The sequence below is a fragment of the Dicentrarchus labrax genome, unplaced genomic scaffold (assembly GCF_905237075.1).
Source record: "Dicentrarchus labrax unplaced genomic scaffold, dlabrax2021, whole genome shotgun sequence".
NCBI classification, from domain to species: Eukaryota; Metazoa; Chordata; class Actinopteri; family Moronidae; genus Dicentrarchus; species Dicentrarchus labrax.
In genome coordinates, this window is record NW_026136712.1 from 22767372 (window position 1) to 22783473 (window position 16102).

General features: G+C 41.7%; 1 protein-coding gene across 3 annotated transcripts in view; it reads right to left on the reverse strand.

Moving 5' to 3' along the window:
* Positions 1–15865, reverse strand: part of LOC127373010 (uncharacterized) — a 466807-nt gene extending 450942 nt beyond the window's left edge. Inside the window, exons 1-2 of one of the 3 annotated variants that reach the window (XM_051417069.1) lie at positions 14687–15865; positions 13944–14534 (exon numbers count right to left, since the gene is read on the reverse strand). In XM_051417069.1, the coding sequence (XP_051273029.1) occupies positions 14941–15819 (879 nt within the window). In that variant the 5' untranslated portion in view covers positions 15820–15865 and the 3' untranslated portion in view covers positions 13944–14534; positions 14687–14940. Of the gene's footprint in view, positions 1–13943 lie in introns of those variants that run through there. The other 2 variants (XM_051417070.1, XM_051417071.1) reach the window with 2 other exon arrangements.
* Positions 15866–16102: the final 237 nt, after the last annotated feature.

A 16102-nucleotide genomic window follows, 5' to 3' on the forward strand; every position in this document is an offset into this window, starting at 1 on the left:
GTGTGTGTGTGTGTGTGTGTGTGTGTGTGTGTGTGTGTGTGTACACTGCATACATATCCTCTGTGTGTGTGTGTGTGTGTGTGTGTGTGTGTGATGTCTCTGAGCACCAATGTCACTGTGTTTATTGGAGGTAAAACTCTTAACTCATATTCACTGACAGCAACATAAAGAGTGTGTCCACAGTGTGTGTGTGTGTGTGTGTGTGTGTGTGTGTGTGTGTGTGTGTGTGTGTGTGTGTGTGTGTGATTGAGGAGGTCAGCAGAGAATAATGTGGGTGTGTGGGGTGTTAGTGATGTTCAAACACAAGGACGGAGGTGGCGGGGCTGAGAAAAGTCGCTCTGACGAGACAGAAAAATGTATTTTCAGACACATACCAAAATGCTACAAGTGTTCTTTTATCATCAATAATCTTCATTAGTTTCCAACCAACTGAGTGAACTTTTGAAATGTCGCAACAAAGAAAATGCGAATCAGCTGGTTTAAAACTGGGCTCGAGCGTTGTTTGTCAGAATGGCAATGCTGGTAGCATTTGGGCCAGTTGTGATTATTCTTTCATATCCAGAGACGATGCAGCGGCTTCCTCTTCTCTCAGTGCAGAAACAGCACATCGGTCATGTGAGTTAAACATTCGCTACATCAGAACTTAAAAAAAGTGTTTCCATCTCCCATCGAGTGCATTTACCCCTTTTTGAGAAAGACAAAAACAACCTTGAGTGTGAGCAAGTGAGTCTTTTTTTTCGCAAAGGATGTTTTTTTTTAATGTTTCTCTTTCCATCAGCTTTTTGTAATTCGGTATTTCAAAGTGAGCATCAAAATACACTATTCAGATACTGATAGTGATGAACAGCCCCTATATTTTCAGCTGTGAGCCACCAAACATTTATTCATTTTCAAGGCCCTATGTGTAGGATTTGAAAACAACTCCTATTAGATGTATCAAAAAGATGCTGCAGTCGTGGAAAGTACCATAAATGATATTATGAAAACTTAAAATGAAAACAAAACTAAACAAATCCAACATATCAGTAAAAATGCATTGCCCAGTGTTTAAATAGTTCAATCAATATTAATTCACCAGTTGATTAAGCCGCTGGCAATTTAGGGATTTCAGGACAATAAAACTACAAACTAGTAACTTTCACAGTTGCTCTGCAGCATTTTTAAAAGTTGCCTGTGAAAAGAACATGGATTTGAGTGGAGGAACCATCTGACTTTGAGGTTGAGAAATTAACCAGCGAGTCCCTGAGAAACATGGAGGTACCACTTTGAAATGAAATCTTCCATGTTAAGCGATTCTGTGCTAGAGGGCAGCTCTGCCACCAAAATCAAACGAACCCTGAGTGATTCGGTGTCAGATAACATTTCTGTATGAGCAGAGGGAGAAAATTCACGAGTTACTTCTGGGTCAGAGCTTTGTATTTTCAAGAAAAACCCACCAAAAGTCTCTCCTGCTACTGAGCTGCCGGCCTGCTCAGATTGGATGAAGAATCGATGTGTCACCATGGTGATGCAGATGAAGGGTGATGTCACTATGACCTAACTGCTATCCTGTCAGCTGGGTCATTGGATACAATCAGGATTCATCAGCCGAGGTGCTCCGTGACATTTCAGCCGGTCGCTAGTTTGTGAAAAATGCTGCCGCAGCAGCTGGACTGCGGCTGGAAGGCAACTTTTATTTGAAAGTAAAAAGTAAGAAGAAAACATCTACAGAATTAGGTGTTCCCGAACAGACTCATTTATTTCTTCAAAACAGAGAAAATCACCTCTGTCAAAGGGCTGCTCAGGAACGGCAGGTTTCCTCATTTCCTAACAGGGCCTGCTGCTTTTCTTCCAGCCAACAGAGGGAAAAGCAGATTGTTAACGTTGTTCATTAAATCAGTGGGTACTTCCTGTTAAAAGTCTCCCTGCTGTTACTCTTTAGATTGTGGAGGAAAAGGACACGCTATGTTCTTTTACGGCTGATATTCAGAAAGAAAATGAAATCATACTTTAAAGGTGATGTGTGAACGTGCTACGTTCAACCACCTGAACTCCTTAAAGGTTCAGTGTGTAACACTGAGGAGCTACTATAATATTCATATAATATTCTTTAGTGAAAATAAGAATCATTTTTAACCAATTTCAACCAATAATATCATGACATTCACCGTCAATCAATCTTCAAATGTTAGACATACAGAGATTCATGAAATAGCTAGCTAGCTAATAGCATGGCTAGCTACCAGAGCTCACCGATCACTGTACAAAAACAAACTTTATCAGTGAAACTTTATGAGGCCAGTGTGACGACAGCAGTACCGAGGTCACTGACGTCTTGCTAAAAGAATCCAGCCCCGGTGCTGCTGGACTGGGGGACGTCACACACATTCAGTGCTATCAGCTACTGCGATCCCCAGGAAATACTTCAATATGCAGAAGCAGAAGAATACAGCTCTCTGATTCCACTTTCATGTGGACTTTAAAGTACTAGCTTATCCACTGGAATCTTTGAAAGTGCGAGGCTATAGTGCAAGTTTACTGTGTGACGTCACTGGGGCTAAGCTAGCTCTTGACGGTCAGTTAATACCCCCAAACTGTCGCCGGGCTACTTGTTGAACCGCAGTGTCTCATTCATTTTCTTCATGTGTTAAATCCAGAAGGTGTGACCAGTGGGTGTGGGGGGTCTCGGAGTTGGTGGGATACATCTTGGCCCCAAGGTTTCGGTCGATGGATATGTGATTCAACACGACTTTATTAAAGAACCATGTCAGCACGTTAAGATCGCCTCCAGACATGTTAAGATATGTATAAAGATGGAGTGCTTAGAACAATAATGTGTGTCTGATAAAATAGTATCATTTCCAAATACAAATTCTTAAAAATGCATCTACTCCAACTGTTGGGTCTAGATTCAGATTAAGAGCCCTTCTACAATACAGGACAACAACATTAGCTAAAATAAAGAATGCACCTATATATAATAATAATAATATATGCTGATTTAATTGAAAGCAATCACATATATCAATATCTGCTTGTAAAAGCCAACAAATTAATATATTAGAGCTCAAAAACATTACATTATTGTACATTAGTAAAGCATTGAATGGAAATATCTAAAGTTGGCATTGGAAATCAATAAATTGTTAAATTATTCAGATATTTTTACATATACATTGGAAATTACATTATGTTTTTTTAGTGAGCTTAAGCCATAATAAATGAATCTACATTCTAAATGAATGTGCTGAATTTGGCATTTGACAGCGAACTGGCAGCCCTTTTGGATCCGCCCCTGAACCTGGGCTTTTTTTGGGCTCCCTGGGGGCAGCTAGTGGCAGCTAACATGCTATTTTTCGCAGAGGGAGTGTGAAGGGGACACACACCAACACACACTGTAATTGATCAGTACACACAGCCCGGGTGGACGTGTAACACACCTTGGCCTTTACCGTTCGTCATGTTGAAGTGTGACGTTATTGACCGACTTCTCGCCTCAGCAGGAGCACACAAACACGTTTCCATGTCAGACACTTGTACATCCGTGCACACACACACACACACACACACAGATCTCGGTGTGTTGATGTGTGGCGGCTGTCATATCCGCGGACCCACCTTTCAAGGTGGTGAAACAGGGAAGGAATACTAATAACACCACACATGCATGTACAGAGGCCGGTGTGGATGTGATGTTACATCAACCACACTGAGTCCTGCACACAGCTACAGTGTGTGATGTGAATGCAGAGTAACAGTGTGTGTGCGGTTTGTTTCAAGCTAGCTGTCAAAGCCCGGTCCCTCTAAAAGTGCCATGAACTGGATACGATGTACAAGCAGTCTTTCATTACCGCAATCTTATTCAGGAGCAAATAGGAGCAGTTTCTTCTTTTCACCGAGTGCAAGACTTCAGCAGTTTCACGTTCTGATGGGGAGAGGAGGGAGGAGGGAAAATGTGAAAATAGAAAGCACTCTCTGAACTTCAGTGCTCAAATGTACGGCAGACAATCTAGCTGATTGGCTGATGTCGAGTCAATCTTATCTGAGAATATTTTGGATAAATTGTGCAGAATTTGAAGTGAGTCAGACTCATGAGCGCTGAGTTACGGCTCATTTAAGCGGATCGTGCTGCTGTAACGCCGACCCCCTCTGAACCAGAACCGCAGCACATCTGTGAGTAAGTCTTGTGAAACTCCTCTATTTGTGTTTCTGCGACTTGGTTCAGTGCGCTTTTCCAAGGGCTGATTGATCTTTTCTGGCTCAATTAAACAAATTTGATCCCCACCCAAAACAGCCTCGCCTCCTGCCAAGGTTAAAGGAAACCCATCAGTGTAATTAAGGTAATTAAAGGGATTTTAGTGGATGAATGGATGACCCAATTTGCTGCGAGTCTAACGGTGCTCCGGCTTACTTCTTTCAACTTGTTTCTGTTTGTTCATTGGTCAAATAAATCCTCTCACATTATTATAGTCTCATCTGTGATCCTGCTCTCTTGAGCTCTGCCATTTTAGGGCTCAACCTGCTCTTTATGGTGTATATTTTGTCTCCTTGGATCATTCACTTTTGAGCTTGGTCAAATAGTACTGAATCGCAGATGTTAGCATCCGAAAATGCATCCTAGAGGAGATAAAAAGATCATTACAAAGGATGTTTTTAGGCTTCCACTTGTCCTGAAAGGTCTGAATAATGTGGAATTTGGAGAGTTTGTGTCATGTTTCAAGTAAAAACACCCCAAATTGGCTGATTACAGCCCCTCAATCTTGAAGATTTCTTGCTTTTCTGTGTTCTCTAACAATACATTGAAGGTACTCTGGGAAATTGGACTGTTTGTTGGACAAAATAAGCAATTCTGGTCTCAGCTCACTCCTACATTTTGAAGACTAAACAACTTTAAGTAATCAAATATATCAATAAATGCACTGTTGTTGAAACTAGATGAATTGTATCACTATATCATATTGATTCACATAAAAAATAAAAAGGAATTTTACATGTGGACCAAAGCACAGAGAACATGCCACACGTAACTCCATACTTAAACATTTTATGTAGATTTTTACAGAAGCAAACACACACTAAAAAAAGTGTTCAGAAACAACTAACCAAACTTGACACAGGCTAAATAATGACATTTAAAGCAAGTCAGGACTGGAACAATGGTAGCTTGGCATCTCCAAGACTCCCGAAACCAGGGTCTTGAACATCAGGATATACTGAATAATAAGCCTGATAGGTTGGCGGTAAATGATCAATGCAAACTATTGTCAATCAGTCCTTGGCAGTGAGACTCTCTACTTTTCTTCTGGTCATTATATCCTAGACAAGGCTGCAGGAGGAGGACCCAAATGCAGACAAATCCAGACCAGATAATGTCCAAAAGCTTATTAAGTAACAAGGCAGGCGAGGGTCAAAACCAGGAAGGCAGTCCAAAGAGACAAATAAATCCAAAGGGCCAAAAGGGAAATACAAAGTTCAAAAAGATCATTCAGGGGTTCAAATACAGGCAGGTAACAAATTACAGATTACAGTGCTCAGATTACAGATTACAGATTACACAAGCAGAGTATAGTGGAAATTAACAGGTATATGTACTGCTGGGCTGATTAGTGGGAAATGGAAGGCAGGTGTGTGAGTGGGCTGGGAAGGTCAGGCAACTACATGGAATTGAGATTATTGGAGAGCAGAAAGGAGTAGTGACCAAATCCCAATGCTCACACTCGTCAAAGAATCATCAAGGTAAAGTGTTATGACGCAAAGTGCTGTCCCATTCCTATTTACACCATTTTAAGACCTTGCAGCCTTGTGCCAAAGCACTTACCAGGTGATTTCAATCGTCTGTGAGGATTCAGGGTTTAGGCCTTAGGGGAAACATTGGGATTGGACCTGGTGGTTAGGAAGAGAATGGCAATGAATGACTTTGATATACCATCCCACCTTGAAAACCAAATGTGCATTTTTCCACTGCTGAAAATAGTCCCCAACAAATGCACATTTACTCATTTTTAAAATGAAACTCTATATTTGTGACCTGTTTTAAAGATCTACATTTTAACCAAAGGACTTGAGGCTGAAGGCCACAGACAGGAAGTTATAAAATATTAAGAGACGTGGTTTTTTTTGATAGGAACAAAAACATGGTATAGTCCCGCCCTTATTGTTTCAAAAAAACTATTATCCTGCTGTATTGCTGCACAGAGACTGACTCTAAAACTGTAGATAGATGCAGCAGATCTCAAATCTCAATGTATTTCTTTGTAATTGTTTGACTCTTTGGGCTGTTTCTACTGATTAAAAATGTGAATAATGAATTTCTTTTCAAAACTTGGGCCAAACATCTAAGCACTGATTTGTTCTCATCTGAGCTCCCGAGCTGACAGGTGAAGCAGCAGCAGCACCTCCGCTGGAGCAACACATAACGATAAAAAACCTTCAGACGTAACTTCCAAAGTGATTTCTTTGGAAGTTCAGCAGTGATAGTGTACAACTAAAAATAAAACCATTGCCACATTAAAAAGCAGCAGTGCTTCTCTCTGTCTGTTTCTCGCTCTGTCTCTGTGAACGCCGCGAGCTGTACGAACGCCTCTCTCCCTCTTCTCGGACTACAACCATGTTTATCTGCCCTCCAGCCAGCTGATTCATCTGCCGGCCTCCCCACTCCCCCTGCCCGCCTCTGCCTCTGTAGCCCTCAGCACAAACAACAGCACTGAGACAAGAGGTGGAGATGTGACACGGGAGGGTTTTGTGGTGTGAAAAACAGAGAGAGAGAGAGAGAGAGATACAGAAGGGTGGGCGATGGATAGATACAGTAGAGAGGAAATGCACCGAGACGAGAGTGAAACTGGAAAGAAAAACAGGGCGGAAACAAAATGCAGACAGTCGCCATGTTGAGAAAGAACAGAGATACAAGTTGATGAAAATAAGAGATTAAGATTATGAAACCAGAAGCAGAATGTGGAGATGCTAACTGCGTATTGTTCACCTCAAGTCATCAGTCAATATGGGCCCATGTGCCTATTATTATACAAAGGTCCAAAACCACAAAATATTCAATTTTATATAATTAAAGACCCAGAAAAGCAAAAGTTCTCACGTTAGAATCTAAAACCATCGACTATTTCGACAATTTTTTCATGCACTGGTAGGTTGAAATATGTTTAACACAAAGAAATAATTTCAGCACATTTAATGTTTCATATAAAATGTTGTAAATATTGAACTATATAGTTAATTGTAGGATCTCTCTGCTACATACGAGTTAAAACTGAGCAGCCAATGAGAGCAGCACTTGCAGTACGACCATAACGCCAAACTAGAGGGGCTTCAAAACTGTTCTCCACAAACCAACGGGGGATGTCGCGATAGGTACACTGATTTCTAAAACTATGAAATCTCTATAGTGAAAGTAGTACAGTAATATTTAATCATTAATTGAGAGTTTGGGGTCCCGCTTTGGCAAAAAAAACAGAAAAAAACTAGAAAAACTATAGATCACATCGGATTTATGCATCCATCATGTTCATGCGACAGTACAGAGCGTGACCTTTGTGCCCCACTTCAGAGGAACCGTAGAGTACAGGTGGCAATGAGGCCAATCTTGTTGAGTGCTCATGTAAAGCTCAGCTCTTCCAACCTTCAACAACCTCTTTGTGTTCTCAGCTGCTGCCTCTCAGGACGGGCAGCGTCGTTCAAGAGCTTTTATTTTCCCCCAAGGACACATGATAGTGATGGGAGGAACAGATTTATTCTGGTGATCATTTCCATCTGAGCACTTCAGCTAACAGCCGGCGAGGACAAAATCTGAAATATTTCCTATAAAACATACCTTTTGTATTCTGAACTGCGCTTCAAATCGAACAATGAGAGCCTGTCTGTTGGCTTTATTTATTGATAGAATTAGTTTTTTTTGTTTTTAATTTATTTTCCTGATTTTACATCTCCAATATCAGACACATAAATCACAATGAGAAATAAGGAATGAATGTGGCTGTGTTGAAAAAGCCCCCTCTGGTAGATAAAACGTCATAAAGCGCCTTTCAGCAGAGCCACTGGTTTGTGTTTTCTGGATAGCAGACTTTGGGATAAATGGGACATTTATTGGACTATTGGGGTTCCGGATAGGGATGAGTGAGTATGTCATTATCTGTATTTGTCAACCAACTAAAATATCTGTATTCGTAGCTGTACTCAGAATGGGTGGGGCTTCAATTCAAAGTGGGTGGTGCTTAAACCTAAAATGTGCGGAGCTAACCCCAACATTTATACGGTTTGATCAGAAGTTGCTATATTTTCAAGAAAAATATTTATAGAATTTAGCTTCAGAGCAATGTTTCTGATCCCAATAGAATGATTAACAAAATTAAAGTTTTCTTTTTAAAAGTTGTTATACTGATATTTAAGTATCGTTTGGGAATAACAGGCAGTCCCTCAAACAGGAACTGTTAGCATATTACAGCATGACTTTCTGTAATACATACTTTCAGTTTTTCTGAGTTGTACAGGTGAACAGTGCCATTTTTTGTACATTATTAATGCCCATAATGCTCCAACAAGATGGCTCATCAACACTCTTCTACCCATTCATATACAGATATTTAGAACCCTGTTTACATACGGCCAAAATACCCAAACAGGTCCAATCAAATCTGTCTGGGAACATGTGTTGCATGCCAGCTGATTGCAAGCCCAATTTAAAAGGACTTTTTCCTGTAAGTACAGCACTTGGGTGAATGTTACCCATGTAAAATTGTCCAGATGGTAATAGTAGTGACATTTTGTTAGTGTGTCAGATGCAGTCTAGCTGGTTTGCTAACAGGCAGAATGTCAGCTCCTCAGCCACTCACTGAACTTCTGAGTCAAACCAATTATTTCTAATATTAGACAGAAACAACCTCTTGGCCTCTATAGGAGGATGTGTGTGTGTGTGTGTGTGTGGTGTGGACTGTGTAGTTTGTTTGTGTTCAGTATATGTATAACTCTGGGCTGTACTGTTGTTGTCCACATTTCTTCCAGTGTTGACTTTTGACCTTTCTGTGCAGAGAGTGTGCGAGTACATACAGTAAAGTTTTTACGCTCAGGCTCATGTTTGTGTGTAAAATCAAAGCAGGTGGGTGTGTGTGCATATTCAGTTTGTCACTGTGTGTGTGTGTTTCCATATGGCCTTTATATGTACGTGTCTCTGCATACATACAGCTGCCTTGTAACCTGTGTGTGTGTCTGTGTGTGTGTGTGTGTGTGTGTGTGTTTGTCTGTATGTGTGCGTGCATGTGTGTGAGTACATGCTGTCCTCTCTGGGTTTTCCTTAAATCACCTCATCAGTCAGTTCTGAGGATCTCTAACTGCAGCAGGCGGCTCGGAGTCACGTTCACCTTCAAAATCATGAACATCATGACCACACACACACACACACACACACACACACACACACACACACACACACACACACACACACACACCTCCTTTCACAGCCTCTTCAGCTCCACTCAGACCGGCCCCCTTTACGTTAATCTGATGGCAATATATCGTACTGTATGTCTCTTGTCCAGCATTCCTGCTCTTAGTTTTTCTTCACACTGCAGGACAGCACTTTACAGTCATATAATTTACATTTTTTAATTATGTAGAGCTCACGGTGAGTATCACGATGTAGGCAAGGAGCTACAATACCTTTTTCCAGGACAACATAAATCATTCCAGGATTTTTGGTCATTCCAGGCGTTTCTATGACTGGAAAACTAGTCTGTATCTCATGTCTTCCAGTTTATGTGGGAACCTTGGTTTTCGTATTACTCCCTGATAACAGTAATAAGTGATACTACTAGTTACATTACTTTTCTGCTACAGCCCACAAAACTGTAAATTGCATCCTGCCTTCTCAAAATGTATGTATTGAGTCTATCTTGCAGATTTTAGGAGTCTTATGTTGAAGATCTGTCAAATATTTGAAACTGGGTTGATGCTAATCCCACACAGTTTTGGGCAAAAAACATGCAGTTTTAAAACAATTTTAGCCTTTTGGTCCAAATCCAGACTACCTTAACTTTCATAATAACTTTAATACCATTCATGTGTGCAACTCGGTTACAGAAGGACTGTAATGCTCACGCTCAATAACCTGAAGAACTTGTGGGTAACTTTCATTGAAATGAATGGGGCTCCAGTTTGGGGAACTGGATACAGAGATGGACTCCAGATGAAAGTATTTTTGCAGTTTTATATTTGAATTTGGCCCCAAACAGATCTGAAAACTCCCACATCAGTTTTGTGCCACGTGTTGAGAAAAAATATTCGAATTGTGTCCGTTTCAGCGGTCGCTGTAAACACAGCCTCTGCGTAGTGTTTGTTCAGATGCAGGCTGGCGTGGCCTTGCCTGTAACCTGAGCCGGGAGCCCCTGAGCTTGGGGGGACACGGCTGACAGGAGCCTGGAGCTCCTGGATGTGAAGTCTGTGTTTACGCTGATGGTTACAGAATTGTTTTCATACAGACATCACTTTGTCTGCGTATTATGTTTCTTTCTTCACCCTCCTTCTGTCTGACCTTGCCTTTTGTTGTAATTTCTCTCAGACAGTTTTGTCATGCAAAGTTGGATCCCAGAAAGGCCCTCGAGTCAAGGAGTGTGTTCGCTGCTGCTTCAGCCTCTGGAAGCAGGTTCAATTACAGTTTTTTTTCCCTCCTTAACTTGAGGGCCTTTTTGTAATCCAATTGTTTGGAACGAGCCATGTTTTCACAGTGAGTCTGCAGTTTCGCAGTGAGGCTGTCACATGTTAACACGAACTCTTGTACAACATGGTGGCATCCTGACATGTTGCTCGAATCTACTGAGGATGGATTTAAACAGAAAACCTCATCATGGTGATCACTGCTGCTGTGGGAAGAGCTCCTGTGTATGGATTTTTGTGTTGCCCCAAGGCCGTAATTGTAATATAAAATACATGAATACATAAAGAAAATTCTATGCTACAACAGGCAAACACTAAGGATGAGCGACTACACTGTTACCTATTAGCTTGTGTCTGTAACTGAAATGGGCGGGGCTTAAACAGGGTGTGGGAGGTGCTTTAAGAGACTTCTGTGTGCGGATATTGACACATTTGACGATACTCGTAAAACGTTTCTGTACTGCAGGACTCGCTCACATGCCATTAACTTTATGTATCCTCATTTCTTAACTCTGTTTTCATAACCTTTAAAGTTGATTTGACAAAGGAATTTGAAAAAGGATTTCACGTTTTCCACATATCCAAAGTTGTTTTTAAAATTTTCACACCCCCAAAAGCTGCAGAATCCTGCAAGTGATTCAGAACATTAAAATTCAAAACAGCAGAGCTCACCATGAGGAGGTTTTACTGTGTCTGAGCATATGTTCTGTTTGAATCCATCCCTGTTTACATGGCAGCTCTCACCGGATTCGAGCAACCAGCAGAGATGAAGTGGAAAAACATCAGTATTCTGTGATGTGGTGCATTATTATTTTGTGGATGGAGCTGGTTGAGTGGTTCAGGAATAGGTCTATTATGTGTGCATTTGTGTTTTCAATCTTACGTTCGAGTGTATGCTCTAAGAATACAGAACCACGGGAACGTTTGATCGAGGATCGGTCTGTGAGATTGTCCAAAACTCCTCAGCACCCCCTCCCTGTATAAATTTGAGCCGAGATAACCAGAGCAGAGTGAGTCATCGGCTCAGCCCCAGTGAAAAAGAGCAGAAACAAGTTGGATTCTGGAAGCTGAGGAGTGGAGGGCCGTCTGACATGCTGCCCCGGTTTGACTTGACTTCGGACTCTCATCCTGCAGGAATCACAGCGGGGAGGGAAGACATTCCGGCTCTATAGTCGGCGTGGTTCTGCTTGGCTGGGGCTGACTTCCATCACTGACAGTCTGGGTGTCCCTCAAATCTATATTACATGGTGACGCCGGAGGAACTCGAGGAGAAAAATATATAAACCCAGAAGTGTGTGCAGCTGTGCAAAGAAGCCTCTGTTATGGTGTTGTGTCAGGAATCAGAGGGTCACTGATTCAATCCTGTTTTAAGCTGTGAAGACGTTTGCTTTGCCGCTGTGGTTATCATGATGTTCATTTCATATACGTACAAAGTTCAGCTTGAAAACATGCTGAATCACAACGCATTTTTTCACAGAAATGATTCGTTTTCAGGGTTTTTGTTCAGGTTTGTACTGAAATTCTAATAATAATTAGACGTAATAATTGGGACGTGTAGTTAAAAGAAAATGTGTAGTTTTAGCATCACAAACAAGCTCTGACAATTAAAAGAAAAGTTAGAATCGTTAGTATCAATATAGCCAATTCTGATACTATTTATGGCCACCATTTCTTCAGCTGTACCTATAATCAAAGAAATTAGAGGACCAGTGTGTAACTCACACACTTCCCATCCCTTTCCAAGCGCGAGAACCTATGGTGGCCACAAAATGTGCTGAAAAATGTTGAATCTAAAGCCAGTAAATAAAAAAACGACTCATTCTAAAGGAACGAAAACTCAAAGATAGGCCTTTGGATAGGTATAGAATTCAGAACCCACCAGAAATTATTCTTGCAAGTACTGGACAACATTGGTTCAGAAACCTGTATTATTTAAACTTTTACCACCTGTAACCACAGGTTTAAAGCCCTCACACACCCCCACATTGGTTAATTCCACTGATGAACTGTCCACTCAGGTTAAAAGCGGACAGAAACGTGCTCAGATGTACGTGAGGTCACCGTATTCTTTAATTAAAGTGATAAAGGTGTGATTTTGTCCCACACTGACTGGTGCCATGAAGCTAACAGAAGAGTCATGTCACACCCACTCAGACCTGAGCAGAGGTCTAATCAGGCTGATTAATGAAAGTCATTTGTGTGGGTGTAACATAGGTGTGCAGGTACTGTTTAAGGAAGATGTATTCCATATCATTAATATGTTCTATAACTGCTGAGTGAGTTCCATGGAAACTCTGGGTTCCCACGCCTCCTGGTAAACCTGGGAATTTATAGGCTAGTTTTCCAGTCATTGAAACACCTGGGAATTGATTAAGATGACCAAATATCCTGGAAATAAGCTATGTTGTCCTGGAACACTCATTGTAGTTAAGCCCTTGACTGAGATCTACGCCACAGATCGCCTACGTAGTTTGTTTGAAACCCAACCATTGGAAAGATAACCTGACACTTAAAAGCGGGATAGAACTGGCAACATGAGGCCTAAAACTTTATCTTTCTCTGATTCTCTCCATCTTTTTATTTATTTTTATCTACACTAGGATGTGAGGAATTACACAGCGAGTTGTAATCCCTGTACATCTTCACCCGGACTCAGTTATTTAAATGAGCTGTAGGCCCAGGAGCTCTCTTTGTCTGTTTCTGTTTCTTTCTCCATCTCTTAATCCCTCTTTCGGTCTTTTTTTCTCACATACTTAGGAGTTTGAGTTTTATTTGTCCCAGTGGGCAGCTGGTTGGGCAGCAGCTATTAAAAGCAGCCTTGCATGAAACTACTGAAAACTGCTGTAGCTTAGCGCTGGTTGCACGCTGGACAGCTGTGAGCAGCTTCGCAATTAGACTTCATGTCTGGATGCACTTCTGGAAACTTTTACAATGAGCTTTTACATGGTGTGAAGAAAGAAAACAGGATGGAAACAGCAGCTGATGGCATAGGTTCAACGTATATGTAACATTGGCCTTTTTACCAATCAGTCAAATTTAAAAGCTATTACAGGTTTAATAGAAAAACTACTAAGGTTATTTAAAATAACACAATACAGCCTCATCAGGAAATATATAATACATTTTATGACTTATTCAACCACACAAGCACTGAAAATAATTAAAGCTAAAATTAGCTAACTGAGCTAACTAGCTGGCAGCAATTATGAGCTGATATGTAATTTCCTGCCGAATACGAATTTAACAGGTGGTCTTAATTCTTACATATGTGGCCTGGTCACGAATGATGAGACCGTACACAAATAAAATTATTTTTGTGGGTTCTTTTATTCCCCGACTGAGCTTAATAAAGAACAGCATTAATATTGTTTCTTGAGGATTTAGGACAGATATAACAAAACGGAATGATAACTTTTCCCTATTCCTTGTCTGGCAACAAGCATCTGCTTTAACAGTTCTCCTTAGCAGTTGATGAACAATGGTGTATGTAGACTACCCCCAGCTACAGTTACCAGGCTCAAACTCATACAGCTTCATTTACTTCATTAAACTGAACTTCAGACATTAGCTAACTCTAGACAACAGTAGTGGCACCTCTCTAAATAAAGAAAATAAAAACATTTGTTAAGCCACGTAACTCATAGTCACTTCAACATAAAATACTTCAATTCCATGAGAAATATAAAAATACATTCAATACAAAATATTCTCTTCATTTACACATTCTTACAATTCAGAAACAATTTAGTAGTACAATTAACTCACTTTCACTCCAGTGTGCAGCCTGTGTTCCAAGACACACACCTGGAATTCAACACGCATATATCTCCCCTGCTAACCCCGCTGTTCAGTGTTGCCCTCAGCGTGGCGGAGATACGCACACAAACTCATTTACAGATCTACAGAAATCGTCAGGAATACAAAATCATCATTAATCAGCCTTAAGTCTTCTAAATTAATCGTTATCTCATCTGCTGACCCTTATAACCATTTTCATATTTTACCGAAATTTATAGGGATATTTATCTGAAACATAAACAAAGATACACACCACGGCAGTCAGTCACCTCCTGGTACTGCCACTTCCTTGTTTCTGGTGTCTCGGCAAAACTATGCTCTCACACGCGATTTCCCTTTTCCGCTGCCCATAGCGTAACAATGCCCCCTTGAGGGAAAAAGAACGCTACTACAGTACTAATCCCACAAGCAAATTACAAAGCACTTGTTAAGGAGAAAACCCCTGTGTAACCCATGTTCACCTGGCTACATTCTCCCCTGCTGCAAGTCAACGTCCTCGGTGACTTCTTACATATCTATCACTCCCTTAAGTTTTGAACTGTAGAGAACCACACTTGTTAACACTTGGGAGAAAACATCTGGGCTAAGAGATACAGCATTACACGCTGACATGGGTAAGTGAAATGGGTTTTTGTTTATCCCTGCTGTGGCTCTCTGACTTCTGCGTGGAGGGGGAATAGGTATGTCTGTCCCGGTATTTCCCTCCTTGCTCCTCCTTGGAGCAGGCACAGGCCTCAGCTCCAGTTCAACAGCTGGCAGGTCAACACTCTCTGATGTTGGATGTGGACCCAGTACTGGCTCTTCCTCCAGGTCATCATCGTCACTTACATCCTGTCCGAGTATTTCCTCACTTTCTTCCACATCCTTAGCTGCAGCACCCAGATGGGCCCCTGACTTGTCAGTCATCAGATCCAAACCCTCAGGTTCCATACTTATCTCAGGTTCAGTCGTTGGACACCTGACTTCTTCCACCAACACAAACTCTGGATCAGTGAACTCATTCTCTGATTCCAGATTCAAGGCAGGCTCATCTGTGGGAAAGGCTGTATGGTGACGTCGCCTCAGCACTGGTACTGATCCCACACATGGCCGCAGGTTCGACCGATGCACCCTCTTTACCGGCCCTCCCTCCAGTGGCACCACTGCATACGTAGTCCCCTGCACTTCTACAACTTGGTATACAGTAGCCGCCCAGGCGTCTTGGATCTTATTCCTTCCTGGTGGTCGATGGCGGAGGTACACCAATTGACCCACGTCCACAGGTGGACAGTAAACCCTCTCCTGTTGCTGGGCTACTCTTTCTGCAGCCTTCCGCTCAGCACACTCCCTTGCTCTTGCATGAGCATCCTGGAGACGCTCCTTGTGTACAGCCAACCAGTCAGGCATGTCATCTTTCACTTTCTCCTGACCTAGCAGTGCGTCAATAGGGAGGTGGGGGGTGAACACCAAAGAGCAAGTAGTAGGGTGAATAGCCTGTAGTTGAGTGTGGCGTGGCATTATACGCATAAACAAGCTCTGACAGGTGTTCAGGCCAACGACGTTTCTTTTCAGGGGGGAGTGCGCGCAAGAGGTCGTGTAGAGTTCTATTGAACCTCTCGCACTGTGGGTTTCCCTGGGGATGATGGGGCGTTGTGCGGGTTTTCTTCACTCCATACAACTTGCACAACTC